This window comes from Phyllobates terribilis, unplaced genomic scaffold, assembly GCF_046119375.1.
Source record: "Phyllobates terribilis strain yellow unplaced genomic scaffold, ASM4611937v1 Scaffold_1__5_contigs__length_1240528914, whole genome shotgun sequence".
NCBI lineage: Eukaryota > Metazoa > Chordata > Amphibia > Anura > Dendrobatidae > Phyllobates > Phyllobates terribilis.
This window is the reverse complement of record NW_027362761.1, coordinates 458,872,919-458,892,267: the sequence shown is the minus strand read 5'-3', so window position 1 is coordinate 458,892,267 and position 19,349 is coordinate 458,872,919. Positions and strand designations below refer to the sequence as shown.

The following is a 19,349-nucleotide window of genomic DNA, read 5'->3' as shown; positions in this document are numbered from 1 at the left end:
AAGGAATGCAAATTGCCGGATGGTCCTTTTACGACATTTATGTATGTCCATATACTTAACATTTATGTAAAAGCTGCCTTTGGCAGAGCTCATTAACTTAATGTGTGAATAATCAGTATACATTACAGTGTTAAAGGGACTGTCCAGGACTTTAAAACAATGTATAGGAGTAAGAAATGCGCTAAAACAGAAAATGAGCTGGTTGTCCTCACCAGACTTAATTTCCTTTGCTGCAGTGATCACCGGCCATACATTACATGCGCATGACCTCTGCAGTAAGTCACTATTCTGAGACTAGTAATTGACTGCAGCGGTTCCAATCTGTATGTCATCACTGTAGTAAAGTAAGTAAAGGCCTGCAATGGGACAGGGAACGTGGAAGGGGTGGTGAATTTGATAGGTGAGTGATTTTTATTATGCAATTCTCTGATCATCTGCAGAAGGTGTAACTACTGCATTTTGAATCCCATCCATTCGCTGCATTTATTAATATGCTTATATGTCATATTACATATGAAATAATCAGTGCCTGGGATATATATATATAGTCCGTGTGGGCTTCCTACTTTCTCCATCAGCTTTCATGACAGCTTTTCATTGTAGTTAATCATAGCTGAGAGGCAGAAAGAGGATGTCTGCCTCAATTATATCTGAATTTGGTTCCAGTTTTTTTTACTTTTTTTAGTTTCTTATAGCAAAAAACAACAAAGTTAAGATTAAGATAAAAAATTACCCATGAACATAAAAAATGTATATTTTATACAATTTTTTCAGCTCATGTGACCAGAGTTAAAACTGCACATGTAATATATATTTTATTGGAAAAAAAAATGAAAACGGCAGCGGTTACTCTGCCACCAGGTTTTTGCTACCTCATCTGAAAGCTACATTATGTAAGGGCAGAGACCCTGATTCCAGTGATGTGTCACTTTCTGGGCTGCTTGCTTCAGTTTTGATAAATTCCATGTTTTATCTGCTGCAGATCTATCAGTTCTCTGAATGCTGAGCTCTGTATAACCCTGTCCACACCACTGATTGGCAGCTTGCTGTGTACACTGTGCATAGGCAGAAAGCTGTCAATCAGTGGTGGGGGCGGGGTTATACAGAGTTCATGAATATGGAAGACTACATGGTCACTGGAATCAGGGTCTCTGTCTCTACATTATGCTGCTCTCACTAATTTGCCATTAATGGAAACACATAATGAATTCAGTGACCTGTTAGGTGTAACTGCATTGTTGATGAAGTCTTGTCCCTACACTGTAACATCTTTATTAATGGCACCTTCGTTCTGTTGTAGATCTCATTTCTGGCCTCGGCTTACATTAGCCCTGAACTCTCCAATGAAAGCTGTGCAGGTTTAGCGTCTATCACACATTATTTCTACCTCTGTCAGTTCGTCTGGATGCTTATTCAGGTGAGTGAATATCCTCTGTCGAAACTAGACCCTGTTTTATTTTTGACTGCAAACATCATGGAAAGAAAAGTGTTTGATGCATAGCTTATGTTGTCAATTAGTGTCATTGTTGTCAGCATGCGAATCTTCCTATAAGTATACCTGGCCGTCAGATATTCAAGTATAATACATATGAATGCGCTGCTATAAGACTGAAATAAATGCACAAAGAACGTGGGGTTGGGCAAATGAGACAGTACAATTAGAGGGGGCAGTATTAGGCACAATGAGTAATTTTTGTGCGTTTTTGATGTTGTAAAAGTTCTACACCAAATACCTAAATTACATGATTTTTTTTTTACTGTGTTTCCACTGCAGAAATGCAATAAAAATGCATTGTGCGCTTTTTCATGTGGATTTTATAATCTCATCCAAATCTATGGGGAAAATCTGCAAATAAAAGAAGAATCGCAAGGGAAATTGACATGTTGTGAATTTAAAAAATTCTCCGCAGGTCAATTTCTGCTGTGTTGAAAAAAAGCACAATGGGCATGAAATGTACCTAAATCCCATTCACTTTGCTGGAAATGTAATATGCAAGGGAAAAACGCATCAAATACTCATTATGGGAACTTAGCGTTAGGCTGGAATCACACTAGCGTATTGCATCGGATGCGATATACTAATGAAACACGGCTCCAGCCCTGCTGCGAGTGTGAGTGTGAGTGTCAGTGCTCTTTGCTCCGATTCTCTAGCATCAGAGGATCACAGCACAGGTCCGGAGGAGACAGTGAAAGTAATTTCTCCATCTCCTCCATTGCCTGTCTCGCAAGTGACTCCAAGTCTTTATTACAAAAGCACTATACTTGTATACTCTGTAAAGGGAAAAATGATACATTTATTGTAGCTCATATCTACCTGACTAATATTTCGATTGGGTGGCATATGGACTTCTATACTCAGAAATATCCCATGGCAGCTCCTAGGTGGTACTTTTTTGGAATAAAGTTTCTTAAACTTCAGTAGCTTATAATAGTTTTAATTCTACACATAATATATTTGCTGTTAAATGGTATCTCACCTTGTAAGGTGGAACGTAGCTAAGACCGTTTCAATCAGAGCCTGACTTTATAAGGTTTGATGCTGCAGAATATTGTTTATGAATGTATTACGTTTGCAGACATTTTCTATAAGCATGAAGACATCTTTCTACAGGCCTGCGAAGCATGAGACAAAGTTTTCAATATAAAAAAGGAGCTGCATGAAAATGGTATACTGCTTTGGATTTTATAATCACTATGCAGTTCCACAAAATTCTTCTGAAATACACAGACACATGATGAAGTTTAGTCTTGATGTGTTCAGATCTAGTTCAAAGGGGTTTTCTATCTTTCAGGAAATGAAGCTGAAAACTTTTGTAATTTGTCTAATACACTTTGTATATCAATTCCTCACAGTTTCCAAGATCTCTAGGGATTGTCCGGCCTCCTGGTAAAAGTCTGTAGTGACTCAATGTGACTGCAGACCTCTGAATTCTCCAGTATTGCTGATTACTGCTGGCAATTTGCATACATTTTTTCACATTCCGACTACCAGTGCTCAGCCTCGCTCAACACAAGTGAATTGTGTGAGGCCGAGCACATCTAGTCGGGATATGCCTGGATGGACGTATGGAAATCGCATACTTGCGATTGCCAGCAATACAAGATTTGCACACTGTAGAGGTTCATGCTCTTGGGTAGCCGCTTTGATTCACGTGGCACAGGGTTTTATATCAAAACAGCATGTAGTTTATTGTCCATCATAAACTTTATAGCTCCAAAATGAAAACAGCCTTCTACAAGCAGAATGAAACAATATAAATGTAGCAGCCTCACCAACCTCAGTATTCCCAGCAGCAGCTCATACTTGTATTAAACATGATCACCAAACAAACACCTCTCTGTTTGGCTCCAGCACACCTCTCTTTACAGAGCAGACTAACCAGCAGCTCTGCCTTTCTCCAGTCTCAACACAGTCCAAACTGCTGAGCTAACCCAGCTGCTGTTAATAGGCCTGTAAACCTCAGACTGGATCGTAGGATGAACTTTTCCCAGCCAGGTTCTTTTGGTTACTCAAAAAACCCAGAGACGAAATATAGTCACAATAAACCCTGTCAGTAACCTAATATTACTATTACAGCTTACATTATTAACACATATCTACCATCAGGACCTTACCTTCTGGTTTCCTACAATACGTATGACCAACACATAACTAGGATACTTTCCTACTCAATGACTGCAAGCAGATATTTTGAAGAACACAAGGAATTGAAAATACATTATAAAATGGCATAACATGACATTATGCAGTGAATTAGATTTATTTAACCAGTTTTGAACTTTGCCATTTTTATGGTTGGTATATTTTAGGAAAATTAACATGCCATCTATTGGTCCCAATTTGGTCACCCTGAAAATAAATATACTGACCATAATATTATGAATACATAGTGTCGTCGCCACATAATGTGAGATGTTCTGAGACATTGTGCCTTTTCCAAATTAAATAGTAAAATCCAAATACGTGCACGGAAGAACCACGCTGATACTTTGAGCATCAAGGCAGATCTCTCTTTATTACATCATACAGTAGCTCAGTATTTATATAGACATTTCTCGGATATACATTGGAGCACTATAATTGGCTCAAATTATCTCTACATATGTGCTGGCATTAGTATACATACATCTCATTGGCTAAAGTTAATACTGTCTACACCCAGCTGAAGAGTTTAGGTGTGGTACCTCTTACTTTACTTTGCTATGTGCTATCTCTACGTCCCGTTAGACAAAGAAATTCCTGAAACTCCTTATCACAAAACATGCATACTGGCTCTGAGTCCATTTCACAGAAGAGGAGATGCATGTAAAATGACCAAAATGGAGTCAAGATAGATAAATAAATCCTGTTCTTACAATAGTGACAATTCAAGGTCAGGTGTGGAGAATAACCTATATGGGATTCTAAAACTTTTTTTTATTATATTAAGATTATAGAGTTTTAAAAAACTTGATGTACTGTAGATGAGGCTAAACAGAATAAGAAAAAGAAAGTATAAATAAATAAGTACCCTCACTTATCTTCCCTTCCTTTGAGGTCCACACTGTCAGACTCTACCGGCCCTTCTCCCTGCGAGTGGTGGTTGTGTATCGTCCTCCGGGCCCCTCCCGTCAGTTCTTGGATCACTTTGCCACCTGGCTTCCTCACTTTCTATCCTGTGACATCCCAGCCCTCATCATGGGTTGCTTCAACATCCCCATCAGTAACCCACTCTCTCCATCTGCCTCCCACCCTTTATCTCTAACCTCCTCCTTCGGCCTTTCACAGCTTACTAACTCCTCTCCTGCTCTCTGACCACAATCTCCGTCAGTAACTGTCGATCCACTCAGGACACCCCCACTTACCTTTGACTCTGCAAAAACACTGACTGTCGCACTGATTCATTCTCGTCTGGACTACTGCAACTCTCTACTAATCGGTCTCCCTCTTACTAAACTCTCCCGTCTCCAATCTGTCCTAAATGCAGCAGCCAGGATCATATTCCTCGCCAACTGCTACACCGATGACTCTTCCCTGTGCCAGTCATTGCACTGGTTACCCATCCGCTAAAGAGTTCAATATAAACTCCTCACCCTCACCCACAAAGCTCTCCACGCTTCAACACCGCCCTACATCTCCTCTCTCATCTCAGTCTACCTCCCTACCCGTGCCCTCCGTTCTGCTAATGACATAAGATTAACATCCTCAATAATCCGGACCTCCCACTCCCGTCTCCAAAACATCTCACGTGCTGCACCAATTCTTTGGAATGCACTACCCAGGACTCTTCGATTAATCCCCAATACCCACAGTTTTAAGCGTGCCCTAAAAACGCATTTCTTTACACTGGCCTATCACCTCATCTATCTAACTACCCATTTTTCCCCCCATACAAAACTTCCTTCCAAATCAGGTTCCCCGTATCTTCTGTTAACACACCCCATCACTTAGACTACTGTGTCTGTACTTGTTCAAATACTAGTTGGTGACTGGTTCATTTAGCACTATGTGATTACCCTTTTTTTTTTTACATTGATGGCTGACCGTACAATACAAGCAATTGTTACCATCCACCTTTTGTGTCTCTCCTATTTCCTCATAGATTGTAAGATTGCGTGCAGGGTCCTCTCTCCTCCTGGTATCTGTTGATTTATGTGATTATTGTTATTCTGTAATGTCTTTTACTGTCTGTGCAAGTCCCCTCTAAAATGTAAAGCGCTGCATAATATGTTGGCGCTATAGAAATAAAAATTATTATTATTATTAAGTATATAACAATGACTTTTTAATAAATTATTATTTATTTTATTGTGCCCTGATTCCAGTGCACTGTACATGAAAAAAACTGTGATTACATAACAATAATTTATCAATTTATAGCAGGGAACAAATCAAGCATAACCAAACATGTCTAAGTGACTGACAGCTACAATGGTAAAAGGACCAATCTCACAAGGTCACATGGAAGGAATCCACAAGCTCAGACCAAAGTAGTTTGCAGAATGAAAAGACTATTGTTCCAAACCCCTTTGGCAATTCTTGATATTTGACTTACTGGAAATCATTGACGCTCCTTAGATTTGGATGGCTTTTCCTTTAGCATGATTTGTTAGCAATCTCTGGCAGAGAAAATCTCTGAGCACTGCTGAAAGGGCGTGGGTGGTTTATAGCATTGGAAATTGGTGCAGGTCTGAGCCCACATACTCTGCACATCTTGCGACTTGTATCTATGACATAATTGAAAATTATATTTTGGTGGATTTTATGTATAGCCTAAATGCCCTTCACTAAGAGACCTGCTCACAGGACCAATACTATCAGATCTGTTATATTGATCAGTTATGGTGACAAGCATTTTGAGTAAAGGCCCCCATACACATTAGAAGAAAGTTGTCTGAAGCCACGTTTTTAGTACTACTGGCTGACCATCAGATAACCGTGTGGTCCTCCCTGCTCTTTTGAGAAGGATTGGACAGTTGGAATAACTCTTGTTTTCAGGAGAGATAAACTGGTGCCAGAGGTGTCTAGCAGCAGTTTCTCCTCTCTCCCCGTTGAAAATACATGAACACCCATCCTTATCCCGAGTGCTCTTATGTATGGAGGAGTCTTGAGAAATAGGCGTTTGCTTAATGAACATTGTCTATATCATGTCTATGGTCAGCTTGAAACTGATCACTTGGCCAGTCCTATCCTCCATTACTGCGAAATCAGCAAATTGTTATGTAAAAGAGGATGAAGCACTATTGTAGATCTGAAGCCTCTGTCACTCCACCTCTATTCCTTGCCCAGTGCCACCTCCTCCTGCTTATTATCATTTATTATGCATTGTTTATATAGAACCATCATAATCCACAGCGCTTTACAGACATTATCATCACAGTCCCCATTGGGGCTCACAATCTACATTCCCTATCAGTATGTCTTTGGAATGTGGTAGGAAACCAGAGAACCCAGAGGAAACCCACATAAACATGGGAAGAACATACAAACTCCTTACAGATGTTGTCCTTGATGGGATTTGAACCAAGGACTCCAGCGCTGCAAAGCAACAATGCTAACCACTGAGCTACCTGTTAGCTTTTATGCTGTGTGACTTCAGGCAATGGAGCCTTCAGTCAAGCTGGAGGAGGCAGTACTGGATGGGTGGTAGAGCTGGAGTGACCGAGGCTTCAGATCTAATGTAGTCATTTGCATATCAATTCAAACGCTGGTTTCTCAGTAACAGAACAGACTGGCCATGTAAAGTTATTGCTGGATGTCTCTTTAAAAGAGCTACATGTACATATAAATAGTTTCTGGGGTGAAATCGTGCTGATAGATTCCCTCTAACAGCTGCTGGAACAGTGCCTTTATAAGGGAGTAGCAGGAGAAATGTAGTAGTGTGGGGTTTTCCTGACGGGATGTTGATAGGAACGATTTAAGTAAGGCTGTGTTCATATCACATTTGTGATGCATGTATGGGTGTGTATGCCAGGAAAGCTCCCGACCTATTCTCTAAAAGGGTCCATAGACGTAAATTAGCCCAAAGGAGGAAAACATAGTATCCTGAAGGCCTTTCGCCCATATACAGTATATTGATAAAAAATAAATGACATGAAATAGTAGTCTATGCAATTCCATATAATGTTATAAAGTAAAAAAAAAACATATTCCACATGGTACATATTGTACTGTATATAACAAACAAATGTGGCCTATGACCAGGACCTTATAAAGTGAAAATTCGATAATTAAGTGGATGGGAATGATTAACACTTAATATGAATCAGAGTTTTGTGTTCTTGTGTCACTTCCGATCTTCCCATGCTTACCCAGAGCTCCCCTTGAATATACAGTACATCCTCTGAGCGTAGATCCCGTCTTCTTTCTTAAAGGATCAGAGTACAGTAGTGGAAAAATTAAACCGTAAAATAAGCCTGTTCTGTGTAGAATTATTTACAGGTGCATGACACAATACGGTAACAGCCACTGAGACCACCCGGGCATTAAAGGTTGTCCGGTACTTTTAAAAAAATAGCCGTGTGTTTTAATGATACATACAAGCTTCTTTCTAATTACCTTGCGCTGCTGATACTGCCTGTGAGCGGCGCTATCGGTGGTCGCTCACAGGCAGCATGTGACCCCCGGCTGCAGCCGGCGCTGACATCCTCTGACGTCACGACAAGTCCAGCCAAGGGTCCCCCTTCCACTTTCCACCAGTGGCTGCTGTGTTGTGGGCGGGGTTATTCCCCTGCGTCACACCCAGCATCCCCCACGCGCTCTCCTTGTCCTCGTTCACTGGGAAAGTGCGCGGTGGATGCTGGGTTTGATGCAGGGGAATAACCCCGCCTACAACCCAGCAGCCACTGCGGGGACCCCAGCGCTGTGTCACACCTCACTTGTCGTGTCGTGGCGGTGGGGTCATGTGCTGCCTGTGAGCTGCCACCGATAGCGCCACTCACAGGCAGTATCAGCAGCGCAAGGTAATTAGAAAGAAGCTTGTATGTATCATTAAAACACACTGCCATTTTTTTTAAAAGCACCGGACAACCCCTTTAACAATTAGCCAGTATTACAAAATGAATTTCTAATAATACAGTGGGAAGCCGCTATGACTTACACTGTGTGCAGAATTATTAGGCAAGTTGTATTTTAGAGGATTATTTTTATTATTGATCAACAACTATGTTCTCAATCAACCCAAAAGACTCATAAATATCCAAGCTTAATATTTTTGGAAATTGGAGTGTTTTTTTTTTTTAGATTTGGCTATCTTAGGATATCTGTTTGTGCAGGTAACTATTACTGTCCCGAATTATTAGGCAACTTAATAAAAAACAAATATAATCCCATCTCACTTGTTTATTTTCATCAGGTAAACCAATATCAGTGCACAAAACTTAGAAATAAACATTTCTGACATGCAAAAACTAAAACCCAAAAAATTACTGATCATTATAGCCACCTTTCTTTATAATGACACTCAACAGCCTTCCATCCATAAATTCTGTCAGTTGCTTGATCTGTTTTCAATCAACATTGCGTGCAGCAGCCACCACAGCCTTCCAGACACTGTTCCGAGAGGTGTACTGTTTTCCCTCCCTGTAGATCTCACATTTTATGATGGACCACAGGTTCTTTATGGGGTTCAGATCAGGTGAACAAGGGGCCCATGTCATTATTTTTTCTTCTTTTAGACCTTTACTGGCCAGCCACGCTGTGGAGTAGTTGTATGCATGTGATGGAGCATTGTCCTGCATGAAAAATCATGTTTTTCTTGAACGATACCGACTTCTTCCTGTACCACTTCTTGAAGAGGTTGTCTTCCAGAAACTGGCAGTAGGTCTAGGAGTTGAGCTTCACTCCATCCTCAACCCGAAAAGGTCCCACAAGTTCATCTTTGATGATACCAGCCCATACCAGTACCCCACCTCCACCTTGCTGGCGTCTGAGTCAGAGTGGAGCTCTCTGCCCTTTACTGATCCAGCCTCTGGCCCATCCATCTGGCCCATCAAGAGTCACTCTCATTTCATCAGTCCATAAAACCTTTGAAAAATCAATCTTTTGATATTTCTTGGCCCATTCTTGACGTTTTATCTTATGTTTCTTGCTCAAAGGTGGTTGTTTTTCAGCCTTCCTTACCTTGGCCATGTCCCTTAGTATCGCACAGCTTGTGCTTTTTGATACTCCAGTAACATTGCAGCTCTGATATATGGCAACACTGGTGGCGAATGGCATCTTGGCAGCTTCACGCTTGATTTTCCTCAATTTATGGGCAGCTATTTTGCGCCTTTTTTGGCCAACACGCTTCTTGCGACCCTGTTGGCTATTTGCCATGAAACGCTTGATTGTTTGGTGATCACGCTTCAAAAGTTTGGAAATTTCAAGACTGCTGCATCCCTCTGCAAGACATCTCACAATTTTGGACTTTTCAGAGCCCGTCAAATCTCTCTTTTCACCCATTTTGCCAAAGGAAAGGAAGTTGCCTAATAATTAAGCACACCTTATATAGGGTGTTGATGTCATTAGTCAACACCCCTCCTCATTACAGAGATGCACATCACCAGATTTACTTAATTGGTAGTTGGCTCTCAAGCCTTTGCAGCTTGGAGTAGGACAACATGTATAAAAAGTATCAAAGTGATCAAAATACTCATTTGCCTAATAATTCTGCACGCAGTGTATATGAAGTGACCACACACTGAACACTTTATGCTAATCCTGATTGCTAATAGAAGTTATCATTATAGTTTTTTTTTACCATATTATAGTGTTGTCTTTCCATCTTTCCAAAAAGGAAAATATTGTAACTGTGCTTATATCTGCGCTGTCACACCAGTAGTGCAGCTGCTAAGTAGCAGAGTAATAAATTCCACTTCTAAGAACATTATATTTGCACAAACTGTCATTTCTGTATACAGTGATCTAAGCCAGTCACACGACATTGCCATTAGCGGGTCACTCAGAGTTTACCCTGATAACTCGTATTCATTAATGAAACGCTCACTTTACAAAACTCACTTGCAATTAGTTCATAGCTTACAAAATTCTGGGTTGAAATGTTGGTAAACTTAGATCAAAAGGGACATTGAAAAGCATGCAAAGAAAGACAAAGAGTGAAGGTTAGAGAGAACTACCCAGTTCTGAGAAAAATCCAAGAAGTGACAATGGATGAAATGATTGAACTTTTGTCAAACACATCATTAGTCAGTCAGGTTTTTCTCAGCATTACACAGACTTACATTTTACCTTTTATTTTACCAGAGTGAGCTCAAAAGTCACATCTAGATACCAGCTATAAAGGGGTGGATGATTGCATAAAGAATCTTAATGTTAATGGGAGCTTTGTGCTCAGAGCTTCAGACTTATTAGTTTGTTTATTTCGTGATTTTGGCAAGTTGCTGGTCCATGGAGTAAAATGTAAGAATCGATTTACCTGTTTTTCTCGCAAATGTGTAGCCCTTTCCTAAAGGGTTCTTAGGGCTTCGTAATACATACTGTACGGAGCCAGAAGTAGCCAAACCTCACAGAAGAGAAGTTATAGCTGAACTGGTGAGGTGGATTCTGTAAGCTGTAGGTCAGGATGAGAAACATGGACTGGAAGTGATGGCGCAGCAGAGCAGGATTTACCGGAAAGCATGCAGGTTATAGAGGTCAGCGGCATATGTAGTACATAGAAATCCTAATTGAGCCCTCCCCACAAAAAATATATATATATTCGGTGTGGTGACAGAAGAGCCTAGTTCACAATTTTGCAGCCCTTGCAAAGTAGTTTTGCTCCTATTGAAGCCTCTTAGTGTTCGTGCACACTAACATATACATATCATGTCCCCCATAAAGTAAGATGCCCCCCAAACAAAGTATGATACCCCAACAGTAAATTCTTACACATTACTCTCCCCACGCACAGTATGATCACCCTATAGTACTCCCTCTGCAAAGTATGACAGCTCCACAGCTACCCTAACACAGTATGATGCCCCTAAAGTGACCCCAATACAGTATTATGGTCCCCATAGTCCCCACGCACAGTGTGATGGCCCCAACATAGCCCTCCACACGATAAACTGTCCCCCATATAGCCCTCCATCCAGGATGCAGATACAGTTGAAAATGTGATGCCTGGTGGTGGGGGCCCAGTGGTGGCACCAGGTCTTCCCCGACACACAGGCCCCCTAGTGGCCACATGGTCTGTCGCTATTTGTGGTACGCCACTGGCAGTATGACAGTTAGATCTGCAAAACAGGAAACATCAAAAGAAACTGAGTCAGGTGTGCAGATATACACGGAAACATTAGATCACAGAACACAGTCAATCTGGGATTTGCAGCAGACAAAGGGTTAATAGCTGAGACTTATGCAATCAGCAAACAAGTGGTTAACTGCTGTACAGCAGTGATGAATAGGCAAACTTAATACTTGCTTGCAGAGAAGATTACACACTGTAGCAGACTTTTAAGTGTAAAATGCAAGGTTTTAGAAGAAAAGAGTTAATTATTAAGCACCTGCTGTAGCAGAGTTGTACCAGTATCAGCAGAGATGAGTTCTGTATTAGATACCTGCAGAATTGAGAGTACAATAGTATCAGGACTCACAGGTCTGAGCTAGGACGTATGTGTCGATAGCTGGATAGCAAGGTGGAATTTTCAGAAGAGATGATTAGATAGCTGAGATAAGTAGATAATGATGCAAACTCTTGTAGTACATGTGGTAACAGCATGCTTTGCTTATTGAATACTCAAACAGCACATTGCTGTCTGATTCTGCCTCAAAAGGCCTTAGGAGATGATGTCAAAGGTTTTGACTGGTTACCACTGTATCCTAACACGGAATTGCACAAAGGAAAATGGCCATAGGGGAAGGAACTAAGAGATAAGCCAAGTGCAGATAAGTAATGAATGAAATGGTTAGCTCTGGTCTTATCCTCCTCCTCCTGCTGCTTACATAACACACACAAATTTCATCTTACAATGCTTCTTTATAACTTCATACAGCATAAAATTAGATAACAGCTCAGGTATTCCTATTAAATAGCTGCACTCTCCCAGTCTGTTAGTTCTGCAGCTACATGCACACTAATATATTCATCAATAAATGTGTTGTAGGCTTTCATACTTGTTGGTTTGAATGAGAACAAGTTATAAAACACTAATAAACCACATTAAAGCTGGCCATACAAATTCATATATACAGTTATTCAGCCGACAGCTGTATATCCAAAAGCTGTCATTTCTGAGAATACCATTGCCGGACACCTCTGGTAGCAGGTTAACTTTCCTGAAGACAAAAGGATGGGGCACTTGAATTTCAACTGGGAGGCCCTATACACGTCAGATAGTCGTCCAATCCTGTCAAAATTGCGTGTTCGAATGACTTTCGTCTAATGTGTATGTGCCTTTTAATTTGTGAAATTTAGGAACTTCTGTTACTGTCTGATACATAAAAGGACAGTTGATGGAAATTTGTCTTTTTTCAACCTTATTAACTTTGTAACCATGAAAAGCCGCTTTATATGCACTGTCTTTTGAGAATCTCCTTGTGATTTCTTTATGTAATCACAAGTTCTGTAGTAGTCTTCCCTACAGAATGCTTAGTGGCACGAATTACAGTGTAACCTGAAAACTTCCTTTCACATTAGCTAGAAACTCATTACATCAGATTTTGGACACCAACGCTGGAAATTAGGTAATGGAATTTTGCAAACTATCTTCCTGTTATAAAGTCTTTCATTGTGTATGTAAGTGGAATATGTGAAGGTTCTCTACATACAAAATGTCAAGGATAACGCAGATCCCACCGCTGCCACCAATTTGTCAAGGCTAACAGTCAAAAAGATCACGAAGATCTCACTGCTGCCACCAATATTTCGGGGAGCACTCCGCTGCCTCCAATCCTCAGGACGATTACACAATTGACTGACGAATGATGGAAGAGGCCACGTCTGTTTTTACCACTAGGCCAGTTATTGGTGAACTCACAGAGAGCGTATAGTATATACATATCTGATTCCAACCCATGGAATATATATATATATATATATATATATATATATATATATATATCCCGGTACAGTCACTGCCAACTCCACAATAACAAAAGGAACTAGCTGACACCACCAATCATGTATACAGGCTGATTAGACACCCATTCCAGATAGCATATTGCTTCAAGGGTATGGTTTATAGAGCACGAGAAACTAAGCTACTACATTTTTATAAATTTAATTTGAAAAGTAGGCAGTGTTTATAAAAAGAAGTTACAAAATGGATCAAACAATACAATATACACAAGTACATAAAATAAAAAAGATAAGCAGAAGAAATGTACTAAGTCTGATCTCACAGGGTTGACTCTGTCTCTTATGAAGGGTAGCTCTTTGTTTTTGGGGGGTAACGGTACAGAACCACAGCGCACTGTTTCTCCCAGGACTGACAATAATCATAGTTTCGCATTTTCTGTTATTAACACAAGTCACGCCCACATACCTCTCCTCCGGTGACTCATAACAATGCTGGGATGCGGCTAGTTCTTTTGGAAAATTATGGGATCCCCAACTTCCACGATATCTTCGCCCCTGAAGGGCTCAGGCGAGAGATATTACTGTCATGTTTCCTATCACAATTCTACCTTTCTATAGATAGGAAACATGGCATGGATAGCATCATCGATCTGCCCAGTTAGTTTTGAGGTGCTGCCACAACTGCCCAGTGATGTAAAACAATGTGTTACATTCGCCACTTTGACATCAAAATATATCTTTCATAACTGTACAACCCTTGCTGTTCATAAAAAAACAATATTCATAACAAAGTCGCCCAAAGTAATCTGCTTGTTTTTCTGTTTACGCTGAGGCTAGAGGTGATGTTATCTACACCAGCCATATATCTGTCACCTGCAAAAACTCCTCTGTCAGCCCTGCCTGGTCTGTGACCATCAGATAACCCTCTTTAATTACCTGTTCACATCAGGGGGTTCCAGGTCATCTGGATGTCATAGCCTTGCTTCAATATTCACTATCAACTATGAAATGGCTTATAGATTTTACAATTACATCTATGACACATAATGAATACTATATTGCACCTGGTTGTTTGTGTTAAATTAACTAATTTTACTAAGATTTTAAAAAAGTGTTTTCTTTGACCCAAGAATGAGGAAAAGGTTTACTTATGTATTAATATATGATTTATTGAAGACAGACTGAACATTTGTATATAACCTGAACTCCTTAATAATAATATTTTTTTTTATATAGCACCAACATATTCTGCATCACTTTACAATTAAGCGTAAACATGAACTGACAATAAAGACTCTATAGAATAACACATAATTCAGCAGTTACAGGAGTCAGGGCCCTTCTCACAAGCTTACAATCTATTACTATATTATTTCTATTCTGAGATATTATTGATTTTCTGGTAGTCAGAGGCTGCACTGTTAATTTTAAAATCCATCTACACCAATGTTCACATACTGTAGATACAGTACAAGCATATCTTTGCCACAATGTGTACCTGATGTCTGTCTCTACCCGACAAAGATAACTTTGAAAAAAAAAAAACATTTTGGCTCCAATTGATCAAAACAATTTTACCATATTTCTGGCGTCAATTTCTTTGAAAGCCGATAAATTTTGGTGCAACTTGGAGTTACGCAAAAATGATGTGAATTTTGGCATTTTCACACCAGTTTTTCTTAGTTCTGTCAAAATGGGCAGAGCTGGATGGGGGCGCGGTGGAGACGTGATGCGATAGCTCATCTAATTCACAATGAGCTGTAGCATTTCCTACCCAGAAATCTCCAGTCTGACTAGAGCAGGGATGTCAAACTCAAAACATACAGAGGGCCATAATGAAAAACTTGGACAAAGCCGCAGGCTAACCAGTATACAAGATAATGGGTCCCACATAGTCCTCCATACAAAATAATGGGCCCCACATATAGTAGGTGCGGAAAGTATTCAGACCCCTTTAAATTTTTCACTGTGCTTCATTGCAGCCATTTGGTGAATTCTAAAAATTTCATTTTTTTCTCATTAAAGTACATTCTGCACTCCATCTTGACTGAAAAAAAACAGAAATGTGGAAATTTTTGCAAATTTATTAAAAAAGAAAAACTGAGATATTACATGGTCATAAGTATTCAGACCCTTTGCTCAGACACTCATATTTAAGTCACATGCTGTCCATTTCCTTGTGATCCTCCTTGATATGGTTCTACTCCTTCATTGGAGTCCAGCGGTGTTTAATTAAACTGATAGGACTTGATTTAGAAAGGCACACACCTGTCTATATAAGACCTCACAGCTCACAGTGCATGTCAGACCAAATGAGAATCATGAGCTCAAAGGAACTGCCCAAGGATCTCAGTGACAGAATTGTGGCAAGGCACAGATCTGGACAAGGTTCCAAAAGAATTTCTGCATTACTCAAGGTTCCTAAGAGCACAGTGGCCTCCATAATCCTTAAATGGAAGAAGTTTGGGACCACCAGAAGTCTTCCTAGACCTGGCCGTCCAGCCAAACTGAGCAATCATGGGAGAAGAGCCTTGGTGAGAGAGGTAAAGAAGAACCCCAAGATCACTATCGCCGAGCTCCAGAGATGCAGTAGGGAGATGGGAGAAACTTCCACGAAGTCAACTATCACTGCAGCCCTCCACCAGTCAGGCCTTAATGGCAGAGTGGCCCGACGGAAGGCTCTCCTCAGTGCAAGACATATAAAAGCCCGCATAGAGTTTGCTCAAAAACACATGAAGGACTCCCAGACTATGAGAAATAAGATTCTCTGGTCTGATGAGACAAAGATAGAACTTTTTGGTGATAATTCTAAGCGGTATGTGTGGAGAAAACCAGGCACTGCTCATCACCTGCCCAATACAATCCAAACAGTGAAACATGGTGGTGGCAGCACCATGCTATGGAGGTGTTTTTCAGCTGCAGGAACAGGACGACTGGTGCAACTGAAGGAAACATGATTGCGGCCAAGTACAGAGATATGCTGGATGAAAACCTCTTCCAGAATGCTCTGGACCTCAGACTTGGCCGAAGGTTCACCTTCCAACAAGACAATGACCCTAAGCACACAGCTAAAATAACAAAGGAGTGGCTTCAGAACAACTCTGTGACCATTCTTGACTGGCCCAGCCAGAGCCCTGACCTAAACCCAATTGAGCATCTCTGGAGAGACCTGAAAATGGCTGTCCACCAACGTTCACCATCCAACCTGATGGAACTGGAGAGGATCTGCAAGGAAGAATGGCAGAGGATCCCCAAATCCAGGTGTGAAAAACTTGTTGCATCATTCCAAAGAAGCTGTACTAGCTCAAAAAGGTGCTTCTACTCAATACTGAGCAAAGGGTCTGAATACTTATGACCTTATGATATTTCAGTTTTTCTTTTTAATAAATTTGTAAAAATTTCTACATTTCTGTTTTTTTTTCAGTCAAGATTGGGTGCAGAGTGTACTTTAATGAGAAAAAAATGAACTTTTTAGATTTACCAAATGGCTGCCGTGAAGCAAAGAGTAAAAAATTTAAAGGGGTCTGAATACTTCCATGCCCACTGTAGTCCTCCAAACAGTATAATGGACCCACCTAGCTTTCCATACAGTATAATGGGCCCCACATAGTCCTCCATACAGAATAATAGGCCCCACAAAGTCCTCCATGCAGAATAATGGCCCCACATAGTCCTCCATACAGTATAATGGGCCCCACAACATCCTCCATAAAGAATATTGGTCCCACATAGGGTTGGTGGTTCTGATGTCGAGGGCCAAATATAATCACCCTGTGGGCCAGATTTGGCCCATGGGCCAGAATTTCCTATAGATGATGACTTCAGGAAGATGGCCACGGCCGCCAGAAAAGCAACGCACGCTGCTCTGCCTTACCGCCGACAGCCAGATACCGGCCCCGCAGCATATCACCGCTTCTGCTGCCACTGCCGAGCTCCTGAGGGAGGGACCCTGCTTCCTGCGATCCTGCTCGACCACCACCGCAACTCCCCGCTGCTGGGGCACCCCCATCTCCCATCCAGGGACCGCAGCATTCCTCCACTTCTTCCGGCTTCCTGAGGGACCCTGCCTCCTGTGACCCCCGCTCCACCCCCCCCCCAGATAAGATACCTATTTAGACTATAAGACGGACCCCCATCTTATAAAAAAAAAAATTCTACTTTCCACCCCAAAATTTGGGGTGCATCTTATGGTCCAGTGTGTCTTATAGTCCGAAAAATACGGTAGCTCAGATATCAAAAGACGTGAGGGCCCTACTCACAAACTTACAATCTATGAGGAAGTAGGGGAGGCATGAAAGGTAAATGGTAAAATGTGCTAGAAAGGGGAGTAAGTTTGTATAAAATAAATGAACAGTGCAGTACAGTGCTAGGAAAAAGTATTTTCTTTTAATTGATATTTTCTATACTTACAATTCCTTTGTTATATGTTTTTTTGATCATCCAACTAATTTTACTATAAGATAATGAAAACGAGTAACCAAAAAACGCAGCTTTGAAATGATCAATTCATTGAAGATAAACTTACAGGTATATTCAAAGTCTATATCACCGATGTGAAAAAGTAATTGTTCCTCCCGACCTGGTTTTGCCATTCTTAGCAGTAACAAGTGTAATCAATCATTTGTGATAACTTATAATACAGTTAGTCTTTTACATTGATGAGGAGGGACCTTGGCCCACTCCTTTCTGCAGAATTGTTTAAACATAACTACATTAAAGTATTTTTGGATATGAATTGCCCATTAAGATCTTTGCCACAGCAACTCAATGAGATTAAAGTCAGGACTTTTAGTTAGTCACTCCTAAGATTAAGATATTTTGTTTTGAGCCATTCTGAGGTGGACTTGCTTGTGGGCTATGGATCATTGTCCTGCTGTATAACTATTTGAACATTGTTTTTACATCAAAAGCTATAAAATTGTCTTTTGGCAGCCAGTTGCAAACAAGTCACACAAATGTATTTGACTACATGACTTCTTACCATGTAGCCCTAATCTTATCCACTGAAACAAAGCAATAAAGGTCCCAATTCAATGATTGCAAGCAGAGACCTTGGAAATGATGAGGCATTAATGTGCTGCACTAGAGCTTCAGGTCACCATCTAATGAGCAGATATTCTTTAGAATGTGGGATCATATGCTGCGTCTGGTCAGCAGTGGTTTATGCCATGGATTTGCCCAATGTCTTTCTTATTGTGGAATCATGTACAATAACCATAACTGAGTCAAGTGAGGCCTTCAGTTCTTTAGATGTTCTGGGTTCTTTTGTGACCAACTTCTGGAGGAGTCGTTGCACTCTGTTAAGCTTTGGCAGGTTCGGCCACTCTTTGGAAGGTTCACCACTGTTCCAAGTTTTCTCTATTTGTGGAGAATTGCTCTCAGTGTGGTTTGCTGAAGTCCTGGATCCTTAGCAATGGCTTTGTAACAATTTCCAGACTGGTAAATTTCAATTTATTTTTTTGACATCTGAATTTTATTCTCTTTAGGTCCTCGGCGGCATCTCCCCACCAGCTGCCAGTTACTAACAGGTCTCTACTTATATACTTATGCAGGGAGGGAGAGACCTGTCGCTCAAGGGGAACAGGCTGGGAGAAACCTCCGAAAACCCACCTGTCCCACTAGTGTCCCATTCTGTTTGGTCCCCAGTGGCTTTTAAAGAATGACTCTGTCTGAAGCAGTGGCATTTCAGAGAAAAACAAACATATCTGCATGAAATCATAAAGCCAGTTTCTTATACATGCCGTCCCTGGATTGGGCAGCGTGTATCAGATATCAGGTTCCCTTTAAGAGCATAAACTGGTCACTTTTGATCTGTGACTGGTCCTCTCTAAGTGATGTTTAGACTCAACGGGTGTGGCAGTAATCATGGCT

At 40.8% G+C, this 19,349-nt stretch overlaps 1 protein-coding gene across 4 annotated transcripts in view; it reads left to right on the top strand.

Annotated features, from left to right (window-relative positions):
• The window catches only part of ADGRV1 (adhesion G protein-coupled receptor V1), a 627,077-nt gene that overhangs the window by 552,153 nt on the left and 55,575 nt on the right, over positions 1-19,349 (top strand). For all 4 annotated transcript variants that reach the window (XR_012320105.1, XM_073678624.1, XM_073678616.1 and 1 more), the window contains one exon: positions 1,301-1,417. Coding sequence is in view for 3 of the 4 variants with exons in the window: in XM_073678624.1 (XP_073534725.1) it covers positions 1,301-1,417 (117 nt within the window). In the remaining variant the exon portion in view is untranslated. The remainder of the gene's footprint in view (positions 1-1,300; positions 1,418-19,349) is intronic.